The following is a 21,348-nucleotide window of genomic DNA, read 5'->3' as shown; positions in this document are numbered from 1 at the left end:
AAAAGGGATTAAAAGTGTTGAACGTGTGCGCAGCTCTCTCTCTCTCTCTCTCTCTCTCTCTCTCTCTCTCTCTCCTTTCAGACTGGATGTAGCGGTCCCTCACATCGGGGCTCTCCGTTTACATTATTCATACGGAGGAGGGTGTGACTTGTTGGCTCTTTTTTCCGACTGTATAAAACGAGAAGTTCGCGTAAAAGAAAATACAGATGGATAAGGCTAGCCGGCTCGCTGTGTCACAGAGAGTACCCTTAAGCCAACGTGACAACTCACATACTGTCCCTTTGTGACCAGCTTCATAGGCAGAATGCCCGGTATCTGCGTGCTTTGTCTGGCCGCGGCTCTGGCTGCGTTCACCCGGCTGGCCGGAACGGTGGGGCCGGTGGTCCGCTGTGAGCCGTGCGAAGCCAGGGCGCTCCTGCAGTGCACGCCGCTGCCCAAGGACTGCACGGAGCGGCTCAGGGAGCCCGGCTGCGGCTGCTGCATGACGTGCGCTCTCGGTGAAGGACAGGCGTGTGGAGTGTACACGGCGCGCTGTGGCTCCGGCTTGACCTGCCAACCCCAGCCGGGGGAGAGCCGACCCCTGCAGGCTCTGCTGCAGGGACGGGGAGTGTGCTCCAGCGCCGTGTCCAAAAAACTCAACAACATTCTTATAACGGCGCAAAAACAAGGTAGGCTATAGGTGTTTTCATTACATTTGTAATAGTTTGGGAATTATATTGTTGTTTTTTTGTGCGTGCGTAATTATTGGGTGCCGTTGACAGCCGCTCTCTCCATGAGGGGTTCTCTGTGCGGAGTTCCATGTGGATGTACGAAAAGAAAGTGCGTAGTATTGATAGTGGTGGATGTGATAAAGACTGGCCTTCTGAAGATGCAAAGCACAAATAAATATGCGCAAAATGCATTCTGTGGGCTGTTTTGCAGCCTGCCACAACGCAAATCACCATTTTAGTCGTGGGGTTTTAGAGGGGAGGCTTGACATTGCACAGTGATGTGTTCGCCTGGGTTTAACAAATCCCATAGGCTCCTGAAAGTTTTAGTGGATAACACCAGCTGGGTTGGACGTTTACGCAGCAATGTATCGTTGCTTTCCCACCAGGAGGAATCTCTTTCCCATTTGTGTACTGATTTTGACAATGATGCGTTATATGCTAAATGAAATGTAAGGTATTAAATGATTGTCGTGCAGAATGTTTGTTTAACGGTAAGGATAACACTGCTCTCTGACACACACTCACACCCACACACACCCACACCCCCCCCCCCCCCCCACACACACACACACACACACACACACACACACACACACACACACACACACACAGCCTGGCTCCCTCAAACCAATAGTTAAGGAATGCCACATACATTCAGTAAGTATACCGTATTTAGCTGAGGCTGAGCCCAGACCATGTCCTTGTCTTCTGTAATGTCCTTATTTTCCTTCAAGGAATGCTCATGGATTTTTGTACACGGCATGAAAATATGTGCTGCCTCTTTCCTTGTCCAGTGTCTGGCAAAAGAGAAAGGGGGTGGGGGGGGGGCAATGTCCCTGTATTCTCTATAAGCAACCAATACACTCACTCAAGACTTAATCATTGAACTCAAAATGTGCACCCTGGTCAATGCATGGTTGTTTCTCTAATATTAAGAGGTATTTTATATCTGCATGGTGTTTTGTGTGAATGGATGCATGCTGCTCGCACTGGTGAAACGGCACACATGCCACCTACATGTGAATACACACTGTTGTGTGTATAGGCACTGCTGACGTCAGACCTCCAGGAGCCTCTGTGTGTTTTCTTCTTCCTGGTTATTTGCTTTGGCCATGGAAGCGTGCAGTGTGCAAGCACACATTGTCATATACACACACACATGTTTATGCATCCACCAGCATACACACACACAGTTACTGCAGTCCTACTTTTTCACTTCCTGACATGTAGCCTGCATATTTCTCCTCCTCTCTCCTCCTCTACTGTCAGTTATTCTGCCTTTTGAGTCTTTGATTAAACACAAAAATAAAATTATTTCCAATTTAAGAGCAAAGAGATGCATCTTATAGCACTTTTATGGCTTGTCAAGAAGAAGACAATAAATAGCAGCCGTGAGAGAGGTTTCAATACAGTCTATGGACTCAATGCATTCTTATTTCTAGTATCTCCCCTATTGAAGAAAGGGAAATGATCCCAAGCGCCCCTGATGGTGAGAGTGTGTAAATGCGGCCCAGTGGTTTCCACCACCATCAGTCCCCAGCTCCAGTGCAGCCTCTCCTCCCAGACATTAACAAGCTCTCCTCACCGCAGTTTGTGCTGTTTACCCCTTTGCCATTATACAAACAAATTGCGTAATGTGTTTATCTAAAACGCCCCAGACTTCCTAGAAATGTTATATAAAAGTTTATATTGACAATAAAAATGAATGCTTTCAGGAATCTTAAAAAGGGCTCAATATTGTTGTCCTTGTTTATGGAAGTTTATGGACATTTTTTGAAGGGTTCAGAAAACCCATGTGAAGGTTGTTTTAGGTTAAAAGAGCATTTGTTGGTTTCTGACGTCGTCTTGTTTTAGTTGATGCTGTTGTTGACATTCATGTTGTTATTCCAAATCCTGAAGAGCCTGGGAGACTATGGAGCCCCACCACCTCAGTAATTGATCAGGTGGTCACAGAGAAAGGGCTGCCAGCCTGCCTGCCCACACGAGCTACACCCCTAAATGTCCGTCCGCCGCCCTCACCGCAGCTCTCGAACACAAAATCTGCTTTGAGTTAACGGTTTAAAACTGTGTTTGGGTGTGTGTGAGCCACTGCATGTGTGTTCCCATCGTCCCTCTGCCTCTTCAGGACGTCTCCAAGCTCAGTTAGCTCCTCCGACTTTGGCCTTGTGGTGACGTTACCCGGCAGGCGGCACATTGCGTGTAGTTTGGTCAATTCCTATATTAGGTAGGAGAGTATAGAGCCCCCTCCTCTCTTCCCAATTGGTCAGATGCCCCCCCCCCCCCCCCCCCCCCCTCTGTCTTTAACGGTTTGACAGTAATCTTTGCCAAAGGCTAATAATATATCTGCTCCCTCATCTCCTACTTTATCTCTTACCGCGCTAACCTCCTCCTCTTTTAGCCACAATCCCCTATTTCACCACCCTACACATATAAACTCATACATAACATGTTCTTCTCCCTAGTGACCTTAAAAAGTCTTGTTTACACTCATTGAGCCTCTGCAACTATCTTTTGGTCTGCATGTTATGGAAATGTGTGGATATGAAATCATCATGTTTCTGTTTATTTTCTCCAACCCACAAAGCAATGAGCTAACTTTTTTTCTCTCTTTTGGATTAAGAGACACAGGTGTTTAACATCCTGTAGAACAATGTTTTAATGGAATAGTAAAGTAAAATCATAGCTGATTTGATGATATTAAGTCACTGTTTTTGCACAAAATAGATATTTATTGTAAGAATTCAAGTTTTTCTGAGACCTTACATTTCAGATTTGTAAAACTTGTATTTTCTGGTGAAACGAGTTATTCTACTATTCCGGCATACTGTAAGATACGAGTGGCAGTCTGTGGAGTCCAATGTAGTCTACATTTGAAGAATGTAAGTCATGTCATAGGATCTGATGCTAACTTGTGCATTGTTCAGTTCCAAACGTTTTAAAACTGATGACTTGCCTTTACCCCTTCAGATAACGCTGGAAATCAGGTAGTAGGCTGTTCCAACAAGACCACAACGGTGACGATGGTGCCTGGCTTGGTGACCGTGAATGGTGGGCACAGTCGGGGGTCGATTGACAGCAGGCTTCCGATGCACAACAAGCTGATCCAGAAAGATCAGAACAAGAAGACTCAAAGCTTCAAGTTGGAATCGGTTTCAGGGGGAGCCAACATGGACATGCACAACTTCTCCCTGGAGAACAAGAGGGAGACCGAGTATGTAAGTCACACTAAGAGGCAATGAGATGTCTGTAACGTGTTATAGTGTTGCTATACTTGTATGATAAACAGTAGGCCTAGAGGTTCTTAGAGACCTGCTAAGACATTTAAAAAGCACACATTCAAATGTCAACATGATAGTGTTTGCCTTTTGAAAACAGAAATCAGGAACATTATTACGCAAAAATGTCAAAAAAAAAGCGTGCTTAAAAAATCATTAGCGTTATCTTGCAATGTGTTTTGCTAGCAAACTAGTTAGCTCTCATTCTTACGTTACAAAACAATGCTTTGTGTAGCATGCATTTACTTTGAACAAAGTTATATACAGTACATTTAAGTGTAGGTGGCAATATGATAACTGAAATAATAAAAACAACATAACGTTACCCCGGGGCAGATAATCGCAGAGGCTGACAGCAGCCCGGTGTTTTGCTAGCTAGTTAGCGTTAGCTCTCGAACTACGATTTAGCAATATGTATTTTTTCACACATTTATAATTAATAAAGTCTGTCGTTGATTTCTTGTTTGCTAGTTAGTAAGCTCACTGACGTTAGCTTGCCGTAATTCGCAAATTTGGCCAATGCAAGCCAGCTAACTAGTGATATTGCTTGTTCAGTTGTTAGGTAAATAGCATGTTGCCTAACTTGTGGCCGACTTTTATCGATTTTCTTTGATATTTGACAAGTTTTAGTTTGTTACCTGAAGTTTTGCCTGCCGCTTTTACCACTTGGCACTACAGCCTAGTAGACGTTCAGGATAGAGAGACGCCACCACTCAAATGCATTGATGATAACCCATGCACTGCAGTGCACTATGTGACATTATTAATATAAAGATAAACCAGATACAATCATAATAAGAAACTGCTTTTGATGTGAAATGTGGTCAGTGCTATTATATTTCATGCACCTAGTCTTTCTATAAAATAACCAGTAGCACTTAAATTGTCCATAAACCTATATTCACAATTGTTCAAGGCTGTCTTTAAAAATGTATCAGGTACCCCTATAAGCATTGTCTCAAACATATTTAATACATTTAAGACATGTTTAACTTGTATTACTGTAGTAAACCACAGGTGCAACAAATTACACCAGGAACCTGAAATCAGTAGTTAATAAAAACTATCAATTATTAATTAGATTATTTACACCTGTTCATCTTTGTACATTGCATTTTATTTAGGTTATTGGGTCACAATTTATTTTCAAAAAGGTTTCTTGACTTAAAACTATTCCTGATCCAAAATCTATACTCAATTCAATACAGCAGGGTGCTTAATTTACTGTAGGATGTACTAATGAAGGCTGTGTTGAATGAAAGCAGAGTAATGTTACAGGACTGCTTTTTTAAATATTTGATAAAGTTGTATGAACTGATTGCAATAATGTAAACAAACAAATGCAATCCAAGGACAAAAGTTCATGTTTAATCATGCTTAACTTCCACAAATAAACACCTCAATAAATAGTATTTCTAAATCATTGGTGACTTAAAATAACAATAACTAGTTCCAGTTAAAGAAAAATCTTCTCTGCATCTGAAACTCACCAGATTCAAAATAAATGGGGTTTTAAAGTTGATATATGGAAGATCTTCTTGAGAGTCACAGTTCCCCTTTTTAGGACTAACCTCTGTCAATAGGCATTAAACCATATGCTATTTTGGGACAGCAGTCTGCAACATTTTCATTGCATGCCTTGGACTCCACCTACTGATTAGCAGACCTGGTAAAGGGGGAGAACTCCTCAGTAAAATTACCTGCTGAAGGAATTTATTGGAATTACTGCTGGCTCTTCATAGCATATGGATGCATTTGGCAAGAATGCATACAGCTGTCATCCTGTGATAGATGATTTGCGTGCACCCTTGAAAAATATACTAGCAGTTAGGGGAATCTCAACAAGGCCTTGCTCGACAGACCGATTTGTTTTTAAATACTCCACAGAGTACCTTTTTAAGTTATTAACTATCATTTTTAAACAACATTTTCTAGAAATGGTAAGCCTGGACAAAACAATAGGATAATCACTGCAACCCAAAGTCTTATACATCTCAAATGTTTGTTTGAAAAAGCAGACACCAACATTCTGTTCATCATATACTGTGTAAAAATTATATTTTTGTTTTACTTAAAATCAACTTAAAGGGAGAGTTAATTGGACATTCTGATGTTAACCATGAACTGCTATATTTGCATTGTGATGGTTTAAGGATGAGTGTGTAACAGTGGCGTCCCCGGCGTGTGTTTGCCGTGTTGCTAGGGGCCGTGTCGGCGGGAGATGGAGAGCATCCTGAGCGGTCTCAAAATCAGCAACGTGCTCAACCCGAAAGGTTTCCGCATACCCAATTGTGACAGAAAGGGCTTCTACAAGAAAAAACAGGTGAGTGGCTCTCTCTGCTGTTTTATCTCCCCTTTTCACTCACACACTTCAACAAGGACACACACTACTGCTGATATGGAAGTAGACCCACCGCATGCCTGAACACTTCCAAAGAATCCTAAGCGACTCATCCCACCCACCCACCCACACATGCACAATCCCCCTTTCTTTTCTTTTTTGCAGCTCAGGTTGCCTTGACAGCCACATCAACACTATATTATCAGAATGGCTAATAACCATGTATTACTCTCCGGTAAATGCACTGCAGCCGTCTGACTCATGCCTCACAGGAAATGAAGTCGGTCAGGTGTGTTTGTGGGTGTGTGGTGTGGGAGAGTGTGGGGGGTAGGGATGTAAGAATGCGGTCTGGGAGTGTGTGTGGCACGGTAGATGTGGCGGCAGGGGAGTGTATGTATGGCGCTTGTTTGATGGCGGTAGTTTTGGTGAGGGTGTGTAGGTGTGGGGTGCTGTTGGTGAGGTAAAAAAAACAAATAGGCTGTCACTGGTTTAGTTTTTCTTGTCCGTTGTACAGCAGATTCAGGCCACCCATGGCCTGCTCATTTGTAAGACTGGAGGAAAAAGAAAACGGGAAGCTAAAATTCATTCAGAAAAGATGGGTGGCTGATGTGCTGACCTGGGGAGAGGAGGGGATCGTTGGGAAGGTGTAGAGTAGATGGGAGGTGTTGTAGCGGAGTACTTAGACTTAAGGCATGTCAAATTGATACCACTGTCCCATTTCCTGAGATTGGGAACCTTATCGGAGGGCTTCCGCTGAGATAGAGCCCATTCTGAGAAACGCTAATCACCAAATAAAATGAACCCACAAGCACCATGACTCAGACACCAACTCGAGCCATAACACACACAAAGACACACACACAAAGACACACACACAAATCATTACTCTTTTCAGTCTAAAAAGTTAGGCTTCATTGTTACTTTTATTAAAATCAGAGTCTTTTTCTTGTTCTTTCCCTGGATTACATCAACAAATACCTACAAGGAAAGTGTCAGTTCTGTTCTTCTAAGCATGTGTGTGTGTTAATATGTATGTGTGTGTGCAGCAGTGTGCCAGCCCTTGTCGCCCTTTTCTCAGAGGGTTCGGTGGGGCAGGGGTGTTGTGTTAAATCCATCCGAGGGGATGTGCCTTCACGGTGAGCTGCGGAGATTTATGACCGGAAACACAGCGAAGAGGAGACCGTGTGAACCGTTTAGGGTGACAATACTGTGAAAAGAAGGGAGCAAGGGGGGGAAGGGTGGGGGGAGGTCGGAGGGAGGGATGAGCGGGTGGATGGTGGGTGACGGACTTTGCAGAGGAAAAAAGGGGCATGAGCATACACATGATACACATGATACACAGGATGCCTCAGTATATTAAATTGATACCACACCCGAAATCTTTTAATACTCAGGCACTGTTGAAAGGTGGCTGGGAGGAGACGGTAGTTTCATCTTTCATGGAGACCTTTTTACCCAAATAGTACCAGGAAGTAAATTGGGAACTTACCAAGTGGTTCCAGGAAGGAAGGATCAACAGGAATTAAAATGTGGACTATACATAAGTCCCTTTGTGCTTTCCTGATAACAGATTAGATAACGGTAGATAAAGGTTACATATTTCACAGACAAAGAAGATGAAACATAGATTCATAAGTTGGAAAGCTGTTGCTCGTTTCCTACAGTCAGGAATTTGGATACATTTCTATTACTTTTGCAAAACTTACTCCACATGGTAAAATTAGCATCAGCCTTGTATTGCTTTTACCTTGATGATCATACAGGGAGACCAGTATGTGATATTAAGTACAGCCGACTTTGAAACATTGGTTGCTGGTCCACCAGAAAGCACTAACTTCCACTACAGTACTTTTATAAGATAATAAACTAGAAACAGGTTCATCTGGTCGAAATCCAGAAAACCGCCCAGAGTTCGTAGAAGGTTTTAGGTTTCCTGGAAAAGAAAAGGCCCTATGGTCATATTCGATGAATCATGGATTCAAGTTGTGATATATTTTACCAGTAAAATAAAAGGAAGAAATTGATCATAGAAACCACATCTGCAGCATTATTTGGTAGCCGTCGCTCAGTGTGGAAATGGCTGTCTACCAATCAGGGGGTCAGAGGTTCAATCGTCTGCCCATATGCACTTCATACAATATTGAAGTGAATGTAAGTCGTTTTGGATAAAAGTGTCTGTCAATTGTTGTGACTATTTGCGCATTACCTGGCTTGAATAAGAAAACTTGCCAACCTTTGCGTTGATGCCATTTACCACACTCAAAATCTTAGAACTTTTGACCATCTTTCTCACATTCTCTTCCAAAAATGTTAAGGTTTTCCCTAGGAAACCAAGAGGCTTTGGTCCACCATAGAAAAAAGCTCATGATTTGGTATCAAACATTTTTGACATTTGGAGATTCCTCTAGGAATCGCATTTTCAGTCAATGAATGGCAAGCACTTTTGTTCTGGAAATGCCCAGAAACCCCCACATCATTGATATAAGCCCAACGTCCTCTGAAAGCCCACAGTCTTTGGATTGCTGTTCCAGACACTTAAGAAAATCTCAACGCAGCAGACATATTTGTTTTTCACGCCTGCTTCATCAACGGTACACGTCATATTCAATTAAATTATATTTATTTTGGTCCAATGGGGCAATTTCAAAAGGCATCTAGAGCATACTGCAACAATAACACAATATAAGAAAAATATAAAGATAAGTTAAAAAGCAATAGATGAATTAATAGTATGTTATGAAATAATAATATGTGTGTTATTGGCCTGTTGATGGCAATATTTTTATTTTAAAGCCTTTATCTGCCTAAACTGCTAGTGGAGCCTCACAGATGGGGGTGCTGCAGCCCCCTCAGCACCCACCCATTTTTCTTTTTGTATAACTATTTACTTGCACTATATTTTTCTGTTTATCTGTGTTTTTTGTTGCAATGTTGGAGAAGCCTGTGAAACAAGATTTTCATCGGCATAACTACACTGTAGCTATGTTCGTATGACTAAATAAAGAACCTTGAACCTTGATGACAGACAGATTTATCAACCTTAAAGAGACACTTTTTAAGACTTGAGGATATGTACATACTATAGAGATGGATTAGTGGCAGAATATTGTTTTAAGAGGTCAACTATCATGACAAGCATTTACGTGTGTGCTTTCCAGTGTGTACGTTGCTGGTAATATGAGTGCTGTCGGAGAAGGTTGGCTGAGCAGTGTGAGCCCTACCTCGGCTACAGGGAAAGTATTTTTAGCAACAGTTATATGAATTGGCCCAGTATCCCAGTTCAGGCCATGCATGCCCAACACTGACCCACTCATTACACCTCTCAAAGTCTCACACTCACTCTCACTTCTCCTCCCTCTCACGCACTGTCACTCTCAGGCTCTTATTCATAATTTCACCCACCCATCATTGCCCCCCATTGTGCCTCGCCTACAGTCATTCACCCGTCTTTTCTGCTGCTTCCCTTCTCCATCATTCTGCCCATCCTGCCTTCTGCCCACCTGGCTTTCCCCTTCCTTGTTTGGCCAGGAATGACCCTGCAGAGGTTTGTGAATGGAACGCCAGTGTCTGTGTTTTGAGAGGAAGAGGAATTGGCAGTGGGTTAAGGATGCTAGCCAGGTGCCTGCATACCCTTTATGCCTCCTCCCTGCTGACAGTGGCAGGCCCATAAGGAGTGAATTATTGAGCGTGACTCAGAAGGATCTGTGGAAACGTACACACCGACCACAATGGCTATATAATAACTGGCCAACCTTCGGGGACCCAGACAGCTATTTTCACTCTGTCTCTCTCGTTCGCTCTGTTCCCTCCCCGGATTTCTAATCCACATCGGCTTCCTTCTCACTTGGGGATGTGGAGACGCTTTTTTTTGTTCTTTGGTTGTTACATAACATTGAGAGTAGTATGTTTCATTGTCACAATGATTTCACAGACATACTGTATGTCAGTGTATGAGTTGAGTGTTGATACCCCATCCTGAAATGTTGCTTCAGCTAATCATCACTTTTATTATTGCCAGTTTATCATTATTTTCTTACGATCATTAGTCTTAGAATCAATCGAAGATTATATATTCCAGAAACAAGGGTTATTGTAACAAAATGTCTGTATCTGACAATGTAAAAACTATTTAGGAATATATGACTGTATTTTAGGCCCTAAAGTTTATAAATTGTCAAAGCGATGCCTTTCAAAAGTTGGGAGATTCCTTATTACAATACGATTGACTTTATTGTCTGTGTAAGAACATTTTTTTCTGGACTTGGTCTACAGTTCCACAAAATATCAACAAAAAAATTTATACATAGTACAGATAGAAACCTACATATACTCAGTTTTCACCTATACACAGACAAACCTACTGACATGGCAAACATTTAAACATTTAAACTATATATTACATTTGTCTGTTGAGAAGCTTAATGGACATTGGCAGGAATGAGTGTTTGTAACTGTTCAGCCGGCTTTAAGGGAACCTACATCTAATTAAATAATATTAATTTTGTGTTTTCTTTCCTCAGTTGATGAAAGTATTCAATACAAAATAATATGAGATTGTGCACATTAGCTAACATTAGAGAAACTTTAACATGCTAATTATAAAAATTGGTAGTTGATTAATGACTGTGATGTTAATCAGATTTGCCATTGAATAATTTGACTCTCATCAAGTCTCCTCTTCTTCCATTCATATTGTACCATCTGTTTTTGCAAGTCTGGTTTATATTGATTCTTTTGGCTCCTATTTGAAAGTTTGTATAGCTCCATTCTTCTAAAACAAACAAATTATTCTGGAGCTTAATTCACTAGGACTCTCAATAAACAATCTTCTTTTTTAGAAAAAGCAATATCCTGCAGCGACTCCCAATGCACTTACATACACTCACGCACACATATGCGCCCTATTTTACACACGTTCATATATATGCACCCCTACACACACACACACACACACACACACACACACACACACACACACACACACACACACACACACACACACACACACACACACACACACACACACAGCATTTTAAGAGCTTGTGTTTATCCTGTGGTCAGCCGAGGCTCTTTTTAATGTCCGTGAAGCCCAGCGGTGCTGCTATTAGCTATAAAGGCCGGCATCACAAGAGCACGCATTCATACGCACAACACACACACATACACACCCCATAAAGGTAGCATTATGAATGTGCGCTGTGGATGAAATGGGCTCTTTTAGGGACTGCAATGTGGACAACGCAGGGACAGTGTTGGGGTTGTAAAGATGAGAATATGGGGCCCAAGCCTGAGCTGAGGTTAAAAAAACCTGTGTTTCCAGTATCAACTACTAACTTTGCTATGGAAGGTGCTGTGAAAAGATTTGCTTCGTGTTTTCTTATGGAGGACACTAGTTTCACAGTATAAAGAAACAGTATGAAATTATCCATAGACACATTTAAAACATCTATTGTCACTGCAGTATGATTCCTGCGTAATTGTGTTGCCAAATAAAATTGTCTGGAAAGTATGTACAAAATTCCAAAGGACAAAGTTTAAATGTAGTTACTTGATTAACGTGTACTCGTTTATCTATTGTGCAATTGGATCAATGTTGGGATTCATTGGTATCCATAAGTTAAACACCAGCATTACTATTGTATGTACATTTAAGAGGCCCTGTTATGCTTTTTGGGGGTTTTCCCTTTCTTGTACTGGGTTATATAGGTTTTGGTGCATGTAAATGGTCTGCAAAGGCTAAAATCCCAAAGTTTCTCTCTTAATAGGGCCCCTTTAAAAGGATACCAGTGCATAAATAATGGTTACAACAAAAATGTCAGTCTTAAGTAGACGTAAAGTGACACATAGTCCTCAAGCGGGCTGTCTTTGTCATTCTTCTTCTGTGTGTGTGTGTGTGTGTGTGTGTGTGTGTGTGTGTGTGTGTGTGTGTGTGGTGTGTGTGGTGTGTGTGTGTGTGTGTGTGTGTGTGTGTGTGTGTGTGTGTGTGTGTGTGTGTGTGTGTGTGTGTGTGTGTGTGTGTGTGTGTGTGTGTGTGTGTGTGTGTGTGTGTGTGTGTGTGTGTGTGTGTGTGTGTGTGTGTGTGTGTGTGTGTGTAGATTGTAGATAATGGCAGTAAAGAAAGGATCGCTTGTGATGACTGCTAATAGTTCACAGATGAACGAGAGTCAGATCGGAAATTCAAAGGTAGCCAAGCAACAGGGGAATGTGAACACTTTGCTCTTCCTCTCCCTTCCACCTCTCCTTTTGGCTTTTCAACGCTCACACACACACACACGCACACACACACACACACACACACACACACACACACACACACACACACACACACACACACACACACACACACACACATACACCAGGCAGGACTCCATCATCATTAACCAGAGCAAAAGGAACACAATGTTAAGCTCCTCTCTGCGGTCGCGTCCAATGGGTCAGGGCTAAAATAGAAGCTGGCCGCAGACACAGACGATGGCACCGTGCGGGGGAATGGAGGGAGGAGAGGAGAGAGAAAGAAAAACCAAGTAAGACAGAAGAGGAGGAGGAGGAGGAAGAGAGGTAGGAAAAACTGAAAAAATCTCTCGATTGATGTTGGTGTGTGAGAATGGGGCGTGTCGGGCTGCGTACTTGCCCCCAGACTGCTGCAGTAGTTGTTGGCGAGGTATTTTAATAGGCCTCTGTCTCTATAAAGCTGCCTTTGATCATGCACTCAAGCTGCACGTGGATGTAGACTGTGCCGGAAACAGACACCTGGTCACACTCTAAAGCCTGTCTGTCTGCCTCTGTGTCATTACAATGCTGTCCGAGGGGTTTGGTCTTGGCTCTTTGAATTCCAATATCAAGAATGACTCTGAAAGTTGACTTATTTTGAGGTTGTTAACTTCTACATTTGATAAGCTGTGTAGACATTATAGTCCTTTTTTCAGGTCCTTACACACCGAGCCGATTATCGATGAGCGTCGTATCGCCCTACTCAGATTGGTGTGTACTGCACCTCTTTTCGGCTGTGCCGACACCTTCCGCTACCGATTCGACATGTTGTCGTCCAAAGAAATCACTCTGATTGGCTGTGTCAGTGCATGAGAAGCGAAACGGAAGTGAGGGACCCAAACAAACTATTAAGAAATCTGAGATTTCATTTAACTCCAGCTCTCGACACAGTTTCGGGAAAGCCCCATGAGCTTCTCGCTGTAGAGTGAAAATGGAACGCACATGCTATTTGTTGTTTGTTTATATCACACAGTCTGTTCTTCTTTCGTGTATCACGCAGTCTGTTCTTCTTCTCTCGGTGTATCATGCGGTCTGTCTTCCCGTTTTTGCCTCTTTTGAATGAAGAATACACACTACCAACGCCTGCTGGTAAGGAGAGTTATTGCCACTCACGCATGCGCAGTTCGTACGTGCAACTTGGCCGTTGGCTGAAGTCTTTGCGGTGTGTTCCAGTGCGAAACATGGCGTAAGACGTAAGGCGACGTTCCGTTGGGATGTGTTCTTTGGTGTCAGTTTGGTGTGTAAGGAGCTTTATACAACCTACTGCACGTAAAAAGTGCTACAAATTCTACCGCTGGATACCCTAGATCAGGGGTAGCTTGCAGGGGCAACGTGAGTCGCCCGCGGGGCATGTTCTAAAAATAGGTCGCCAAGCAAATCCAAAATGTAAAAAATAAACCAAACAAAAAAGTAAATGTAATTAAAATAATATACTCAATGCAGAAACGAAACCTCAAACATAGCGAACTCTATCTACTTACTACAACTCTATATCTATCGAACACCCCTCCTCCCCCCACCCCCACAATGAATATCGACCAATCACATTCTTGCTTGATTTGCAGGACCAGCGTTGCAGTCGGGAAGACATTTAGAAAAGCAATGTGGAGCGGCACCTCACCACTTCATGCATGGCGTAATTTCCACTGGGGACAGGGGGGACATGTCCCCCCCCACTTTTCGAAATCCTGTTTGCGTCCGCCCACTTTACAAATCTGTTTATTATTATTTTTTAACGCAAGCCATCATCGTCACGGAGGAGCACACAGCCTCTGTGAGCAAGCAAGACAGAGGGAGAGAGAGAGAGAGAGAGAGAGAGAGAGAGAGAGAGAGAGAGAGAGAGAGAGAGAGAGAGAGAGAGAGAGAGAGAGAGAGAGAGAGAGAGAGAGAGAGCTAGAGAGAGCACACCTTTATCTATTTGATATAGCCTAGTTGTAAAAAATAAAGTAAGAAATCATTCCAATGTGTACTATAGGACAGTAAGAAAATTGTTTAAAAGGGGAGTGATTAGTAAAATATGCATAAATGAAAAAAAGAATGCTAACTAGGATAAGAATAAACAAGTTTAAATTATTTTTTATTGGTTGTGATCATATTCTAAAGATGTTTGGATCATTGAAAAGTATACAGCTCCCTTTAATATGAGTGTTGAGAGCTGTATCCATAAATTCATTTTGTGCTCAAAGTGCACCAGATTGATGCATTTAACTTCAACATTTAAAAAAAATATCTTTCCGGGGCTGCATGCCCCCGGACCCCCCTAGAGGATGTGAGGTCCACCCCCAAATAAAGCAGGTTAAAATAATTAAATTGCATACATCTTTTAGTAAACACTGAAAACGGGTCCCACAGACCCAAACAGCACACAACGGTTAAAGTTAAGCATATAATAATGTTAAAATGTGCTAAATATATACACTGCAAAAAACAACAAAAGAGGAGTAAAAGTAGCTCACGACTTGTTTTAATTTTTTTAAGTAGCTCTGATCCTAAAAGAGGTTGGTGACCCCTGCCCGAGATGCATCAGTCCGACTTCTGTGCAGTCGGTATGTGAGTTGTTAACTTGTTCAACCCCATCCCCCCGGTACCGGGGGGAGAAACGCATCATCTGCAAGAAACAGCGTCTGAGGGCTTCTTAATATTTAATAAACTATGAATGTTTTATATCCATGTAACGGGAAGAAACTCAGCTAACTGATCTTTTTTTTTTTTTTTTTAACCACAAAGCTAGCGCTGAGCCTCTAAATTAGCCACGAGCTGAAAAATGCTATCGCATTGCTGCACAGAAACTCACTCATAACACCCATATTACTTATCGTAGCTGCACGTTGAACCCATCGATTAGCATCGTGACATAACACAGAATCGATCGGTACCTACATTATCACTCCATGATAAGAACTCGCGACTTTATAAACAAAAACAGACATCAAAACATGTGGCGCTAGGTAGCTAAAACAGCAAAATGGCTTACCTTTGTCGTTGTCTGGTCAAAAGTGGTCTTCAATGGCATTACAACGATAAATCACTGCTGAAGGTTAATCCATAGGTTAATCCAATGTGTCTGTATCCCTTTGAAATTATTTCTGATCATCCATAAGCAATAAACCGACTTTCCCGTTTTCAGATGTCGAGCGAGAGATAGGTTCGCTCTGGCCAAAACTGCATGCGCAAAGCCCCCACTTTTTTTTGTTAACGTTGGTGTGTATGCGAAAATGCCCCTTCGATTTTATTCGCTCTACCGGTTAAAAATATTTTTTAAGAGACGTTTGCTAAACCTCTCTAAAAAGGTTAAATGTCACTTGTTTTGCATCAATCTTGTTATAGGGTACTTATTATATGTTGCACTTTGGATTCCTACAGCTTTTAGTCTACCATCCCATCATTCAAGGGTGGCTTTCACTATACAATAAGTAAAAAATAATTTTTGGACGTACACTAAAATGTACAGTTTTTTACTATGTTCAATCGGAATTTTCTTTAAAATAAAAAACATCTATATTGATTCTGACTTTTCTACATCCAACTCACAGGTTTATCATTGCTTTGAGAAAAAAGATTATTAATTTTCCCCTTTTAGAAGTGAAGTTATAGTAATTTGTTCTGGAAATGTAATTATCTAGCCTGAGTCCTCAAAAACAGGCTTGGGGGTTAACAGGTTAATCGCTCTGTTATTTGATTTACTCCGCGTGGAACCTCAAATTGTTTTATGCTTTGCCTTGCCTTGCCTATAGATTAAACCACATCACCAGTGGCCTATTGGCACATCATCGCAAATTGCGAGCCGTTGGTAAAAACAACAAAAAAGCATTTAAGACCTTTGCAACTCAACTCATCATAGATTGACTGTGCAGTTCATGCTACAGGTGTTAAATGAGGAAACGCAGCCGTTTGTTTTGTACTTATGCAAACATTGTTGTGCTACTTTCGAGCTGGTTTGTGGTCTGATTCCTGAATCCTTCTGCCCACAGGAAGTTTCTTTAAGCAAGACACTGAACCACATTGCTCCCAATGCATGTAAACAACTAAATGTAAAGGAAGCACTATAGCCAAAGCATCTTCCAAATCAATGTAACGCAAGGATCAGACATTATTCACACAACCGCAAGGGGTATTTGAGAAAACATGTTGTAACGATGACCAGTCTAGATACTGATTTGTCTTCATTTCTGTACGTTATGAAAATGAAAGGCACCCAATCAACTAGCTTGAACTGATGCATCGCATTGACCAATAAGTCTGCATTAGTTCTGGTCAGTGTTAGAAAGTTATTGCATGGTAATGCATATTATGTTAAGATCCCTCCACTGCTTTACCTCACAGCAATTATGTAACGTGGACAAAGAGCAGAGTAGTGTGAGCATTTAGAACAACTCAAGCCAGTTTCAAGAGTTTGCTAATTGATTGTCAAACAGAAATGAATGGCTGCTTGTTAGGGCAAGTGGTTTTTAGTACATTGGCTTGAATGGGTCCTTTATACCTCTAAAGTAAGCACTTAAACCCCATAGCCATTGTTGCGATTGAAATGCAGTGTTGTTGTTTACAGAGCCAAACAAACAGTATATACTGTATAAACACTTGGACTGCCCCCTGTGGGACATGTGATATTACTGCACACTTGTATGTGCTCCTGGGGGTATACATACAGTAGATACAACTGTTGTTTGTGTGCGTCGACATGTTTGCTGATGTGTGTTTATTCGTGCACATGCACCCGCGCTCGTGCACGTGCAGCCAATAATCAGCACCAGATGATGTTGAATGTGTGCCAGTTTCCCAGAATAGCAGCGATGGTTTCCTTGCAGCCGTCCGACTGGCCTTGACAAATATTTTAGCAACTGCTTGTTTACCTTCACACTCTTTCACTCTCAGTCACTGAGTGCGTTCCTCATTGCCCCGCGCCGCTCTATCGAAAATAATCTGCTTTTTCATAGTTTACCCCCACTGGTCAGAAGCACATGGGCCTCATAAATAAACAACTCACAGAGGGGACAAAGTTGCCCCACGTGGACGCCTAGCAGAGGCTCTATCACTTCATATCTTGATATATGTATTCTCATATTCTACATTATGAGCAGCTGCATCACCTGGACTTTATAGTTCCTGCACATAAAAGCTGGGAGGCAGCTCCAGACAGCAGGGCATTCCTCACCATGATCAATGAGATCTCTACTTATTAAAGTTCTTCTGAGGCACGACTTGGCCCCTTGACAAGCATCCAAAACCTTAAAAGCCAACACAGAGAGAGATAGAATCTTATTATAGTAGCCACGTTGAAGCCTGCGTTGATAAAGCTGTGTCAGCGTAATTCCTCATCTTGGAAACGCTTATCTGTTTTCACAATGTGTCTCAAAGTGATAAGTCCTCTGCTTCTTGCCAGTTATTTCTCTCCCTGCACTCTCAAAACTAAAGATAAAAGTAATTTTTTTCCATGCCGGTGCCAGCTGTGTGTGCAAACCTTCTTGTTCAAGAAGCGCTAACTCTTCTCCCTCCTCTTTATTTTGCAGTGCCGTCCATCCAAAGGCAGGAGGCGGGGCTACTGCTGGTGCGTGGACAAATACGGGCAGCCTCTTCCCGGCTATGATGGCAGGGAGCGGGGCGAGACGCAGTGCTACAACCTGGAGAGCAAGTGAGAGGACGGAGGGACGACGAGTGAACGGAGGGAGAAAGACAGAGAACAAGCAGGGGGGGGAGGGGGGAGAGAAAGAGCCTAGTTTGCTCGTGCATGTAGTTTTATGTAAAAAATAGGAAGGGGGGGCTCTGGACCTTTTTTTGATTTTAGGTCCCATTTCTGTCAGAGAGTTCGGGGGAGGGGGAAAGGCTTCTGTCAATCACAGCTATCTGTCCTGTGCTTTTTAAGGAACCTTAATTGTTTTCTTTAAAGCAAAAAAGCTGAGAGAGTAGGGGGAGGAAGAGAGAATCCTTCCATCTGCACTATTATTTTAGAGAGAGAGGAAAGAGGGACTTTTCCACTCACTTTAAAGAGGACTTGTTTGTGACTGTGACCCGAAAAACATTTTTTGACAAACTATTGTGTGTCTGTGAGCGTGAGTCAGTGTGTGTCTTAATGTGTGAGTACCCGCATAACATACGTGTGCACAGCTGCATGTCTGTGGCGTGTGAGTATGCTCGTTCCCAAAAGTGTTTTATTTCTGTAAAAACCGTATGTCACTACGATCCGTCTCGAGATCCTAGCCCCCAATGCTCCATTATACACTGCAGAAGGAGAAAAAACTCACTCTGGCTCAGGGTCCATTTTGAAGTGAAGGATTATGGCATGGGAGGGCTTTGGCTTCTTATCTAGCAGCGAGGGCCCTTCTTATTGCCTTTGACTTGCCCTGCTATTGGGAAGAGAATACAGGCAAACCATGCAGTTACAGTGCCTTGCAAACTGACCTTCCCATGCCTCCCCTCCCCTTCACCCTGTAGTCCTCCAATAAAGGAACACTTCACTCAACATCTAACTTTTGAGTATCAAATACTCCTTCACCACAGGATAACAGCAGATTTGATGTATGATCCTATATGAAGTAATCAGTAGAAAGAACCTGGAACATACTGAGGGATCCCATCAACAAGTGGATTAAGATGCAAAATGTGCCAAAATATAAGCCCGGTTACACACATCTCTGATATTCTTTTGGTTAGATTCCCAAATAAGGTCTCTGGCCTACATATATACGAGATAACTCGAGTATTTAAAACTAAAAGGATAGATTATTGGTGAAGTGTTCACATGCCGCCCTGCAGGGATCAGTCTCATGTCTCTTTCCCACCACCCACTGTCCAGTCCCTGTCCCATTGTTCCTCTAACCTTGTGTCCCGTGTTCTTCCTCGCCCTTGTCCCGTGTCCATCATTCAGCTACGGTGCTGAGTTCCTCCCATCATAGATGTCTTTACCCCCATGTAAAACGTTGTCCTTGTCTGTGTGCCTGATCCCTTCTCCAACCCCACTATCCCGAGCTGTTAGTCCCCACTCCAGCCCCTGCCCCACCTCTTCCTGTCAGTGGTGCATCCTGGTGTAGTCTTCTTTAAATGGGGCGAGCCCGGTGTGACCGGCCCGCCCCCCCGCAGGTGCCAGCTGCCCCTATGCTTCAAGCACAAGCACTTAAAGCACTTTAGCTGTGCCGCTACTCGTCAATGCATGCCGTTAAAGACAATTGGACCTATCTGCATCTGCATACCTTTCCTTCAAGGTAATGTCAGATGAATCAGTGTGATACTGTAAGAAAACAATAATAACCCAGGGAGGAAGGGGGGGGAATAAGAAAAAAAAAGCTACACCAGGACTTCCTACAGCAAACTTTGCAAACCCCCCCTCAGAGTTTTTTCCATTCAATGCAACTATTTTTTTGTTGTTGTTTTTGTTTCTTTGGAGAAAACAAAACATGCTTGTATGATCGTATGCCAACAAATCTCCACAAGGTGGACACAGCACCAAATATGCATTCACACAAGTGGTAGGGGGTCTGAGGGAGGAGGCAGGGTCCTCCCAGAGGAGCTTCCTGCATGATGCTCTCCCACATCCTGTGTAAAGACTTGAAAAGTGGAGAGAGTGCCGACAAAGAATGCTCGCCCAGTAGCTTGGTAGCATTACATCGGCCGTACACCTCCTTTGATAGAGCGCAGCAACTTAACAACCAACTGTTGGTGCTATATCCCACCTATTCAAAGACTTGATGTAGGGGAGGAACATACATACAAATATGATTAAGCTATTCCCTCCCTAATATTTGTAAGTGTGTCTTTTTATATATTATTATTATCATTATTATTATTATTTCTTGGCCAGCTAATGTGTCGGACTAGACATCATGTACAGTACTTAAAAATACAAATTATTTATCTAAGAAAGAATTATAAGCTGATCCAAACTAGTTTTTCTTATGAACAATTCAGTGACTCGCCGATTGCACAGCAAAGTCTATTTGATTCAGTGTATTTTGGGGAATATAATCACTAATGAATGTTTTATTTTGTAATGAACCTTTTTTCCTTCTGTTGCTCTGCAGGGTCATTTGTAAGCTCTGTGCCCAGCAGGCGAGTTTCAGCCACAGGTAGAATCTGTTCAGGCACTCAGGTCTCTGGTCATCTTAGTTCACGGCTTCTTTAGGCCAGTGAACCTCTCACCTCTCCGTCAGTCACTTCTCAACATGCACACCCAGCCATCCCGCCTCAGTCTGTCAGTGCAGAGCCAGGCTCACACTTCTGTAACGTCACTTTCTTTATCATCATTTATTTTCTCCCTGCTGGTCACGTTAAGAATCTCTCTGTTCACGGGTAAATGTAATTTTTTTTGTTTTTCATTTCAAGTTTATCCTTCAAAGAGTTTTTTTGATTCAAGCTTTTCATGATACTAAACTAGAAATCACACAGCTATTGTTTTCTGAGAAAGAAAATTATTTTTATTCAAGATATAATTTGTATTTAATGTCTTTTTTTAAATAAAAAGTGAACACATTTTAAGATGCCGTCTCAGATGTTTGTTTTTGTCCTTGTATGACATCAGAACTCAAATGTGCTCCTGTTGAAGTCCTTGAATGCAATCAGTCTTGGAATGTGTCAATAAGGATAAAGCAGAGGTTCAATTTGTAAAAAAATAAAAATAAATCTGGTGGTGCCATGCAGGCTGGCAGTGGGCATGAGAGGTTGAGACGAATTCCTGTGCCCGACCAAGGCAAACAGAGAGCGGGTCAAAAGGCAGCGCGGTGCTGCACGTCCCCGCGAACTGCCTAAAGTTAGACAAAGACCT

The 21,348-nt window shown here is 42.4% G+C and overlaps 1 protein-coding gene across 1 annotated transcript; it reads left to right on the top strand.

Moving 5' to 3' along the window:
• Nucleotides 1-87: 87 nt before the first annotated feature.
• igfbp3 (insulin-like growth factor binding protein 3) lies at nt 88-21,062 on the top strand. The gene is made up of 4 exons (XM_079687210.1): nt 88-668; nt 3,678-3,925; nt 6,189-6,308; nt 18,104-21,062. The coding sequence occupies exons 1-4, from the start codon at nt 305-307 to the stop codon at nt 18,227-18,229; spliced, it is 858 nt and encodes a 285-aa protein (XP_079543336.1). The 5' UTR covers nt 88-304; the 3' UTR covers nt 18,230-21,062.
• The last annotated feature ends 286 nt before the right edge of the window (nt 21,063-21,348 follow it).

Source organism: Notothenia rossii, assembly GCF_949606895.1.
Source record: "Notothenia rossii genome assembly, chromosome: 1".
NCBI lineage: Eukaryota > Metazoa > Chordata > Actinopteri > Perciformes > Nototheniidae > Notothenia > Notothenia rossii.
Note: the sequence above shows the minus strand (reverse complement) of the source record. Positions and strands in the feature narration are given on the sequence as shown.

Excerpts from the sequence above, each read along its gene's own strand:
- igfbp3 (XM_079687210.1), top strand. The coding sequence starts at position 305 with ATGCCCGGTATCTGCGTGCTTTGTCTGGCCGCGGCTCTGGCTGCGTTC. Across the intron at positions 669-3,677 it reads TATAACGGCGCAAAAACAAG|ATAACGCTGGAAATCAGGTA; the intron begins GTAGGCTATAGG and ends TTACCCCTTCAG. Across the intron at positions 6,309-18,103 it reads GCTTCTACAAGAAAAAACAG|TGCCGTCCATCCAAAGGCAG; the intron begins GTGAGTGGCTCT and ends TTTATTTTGCAG.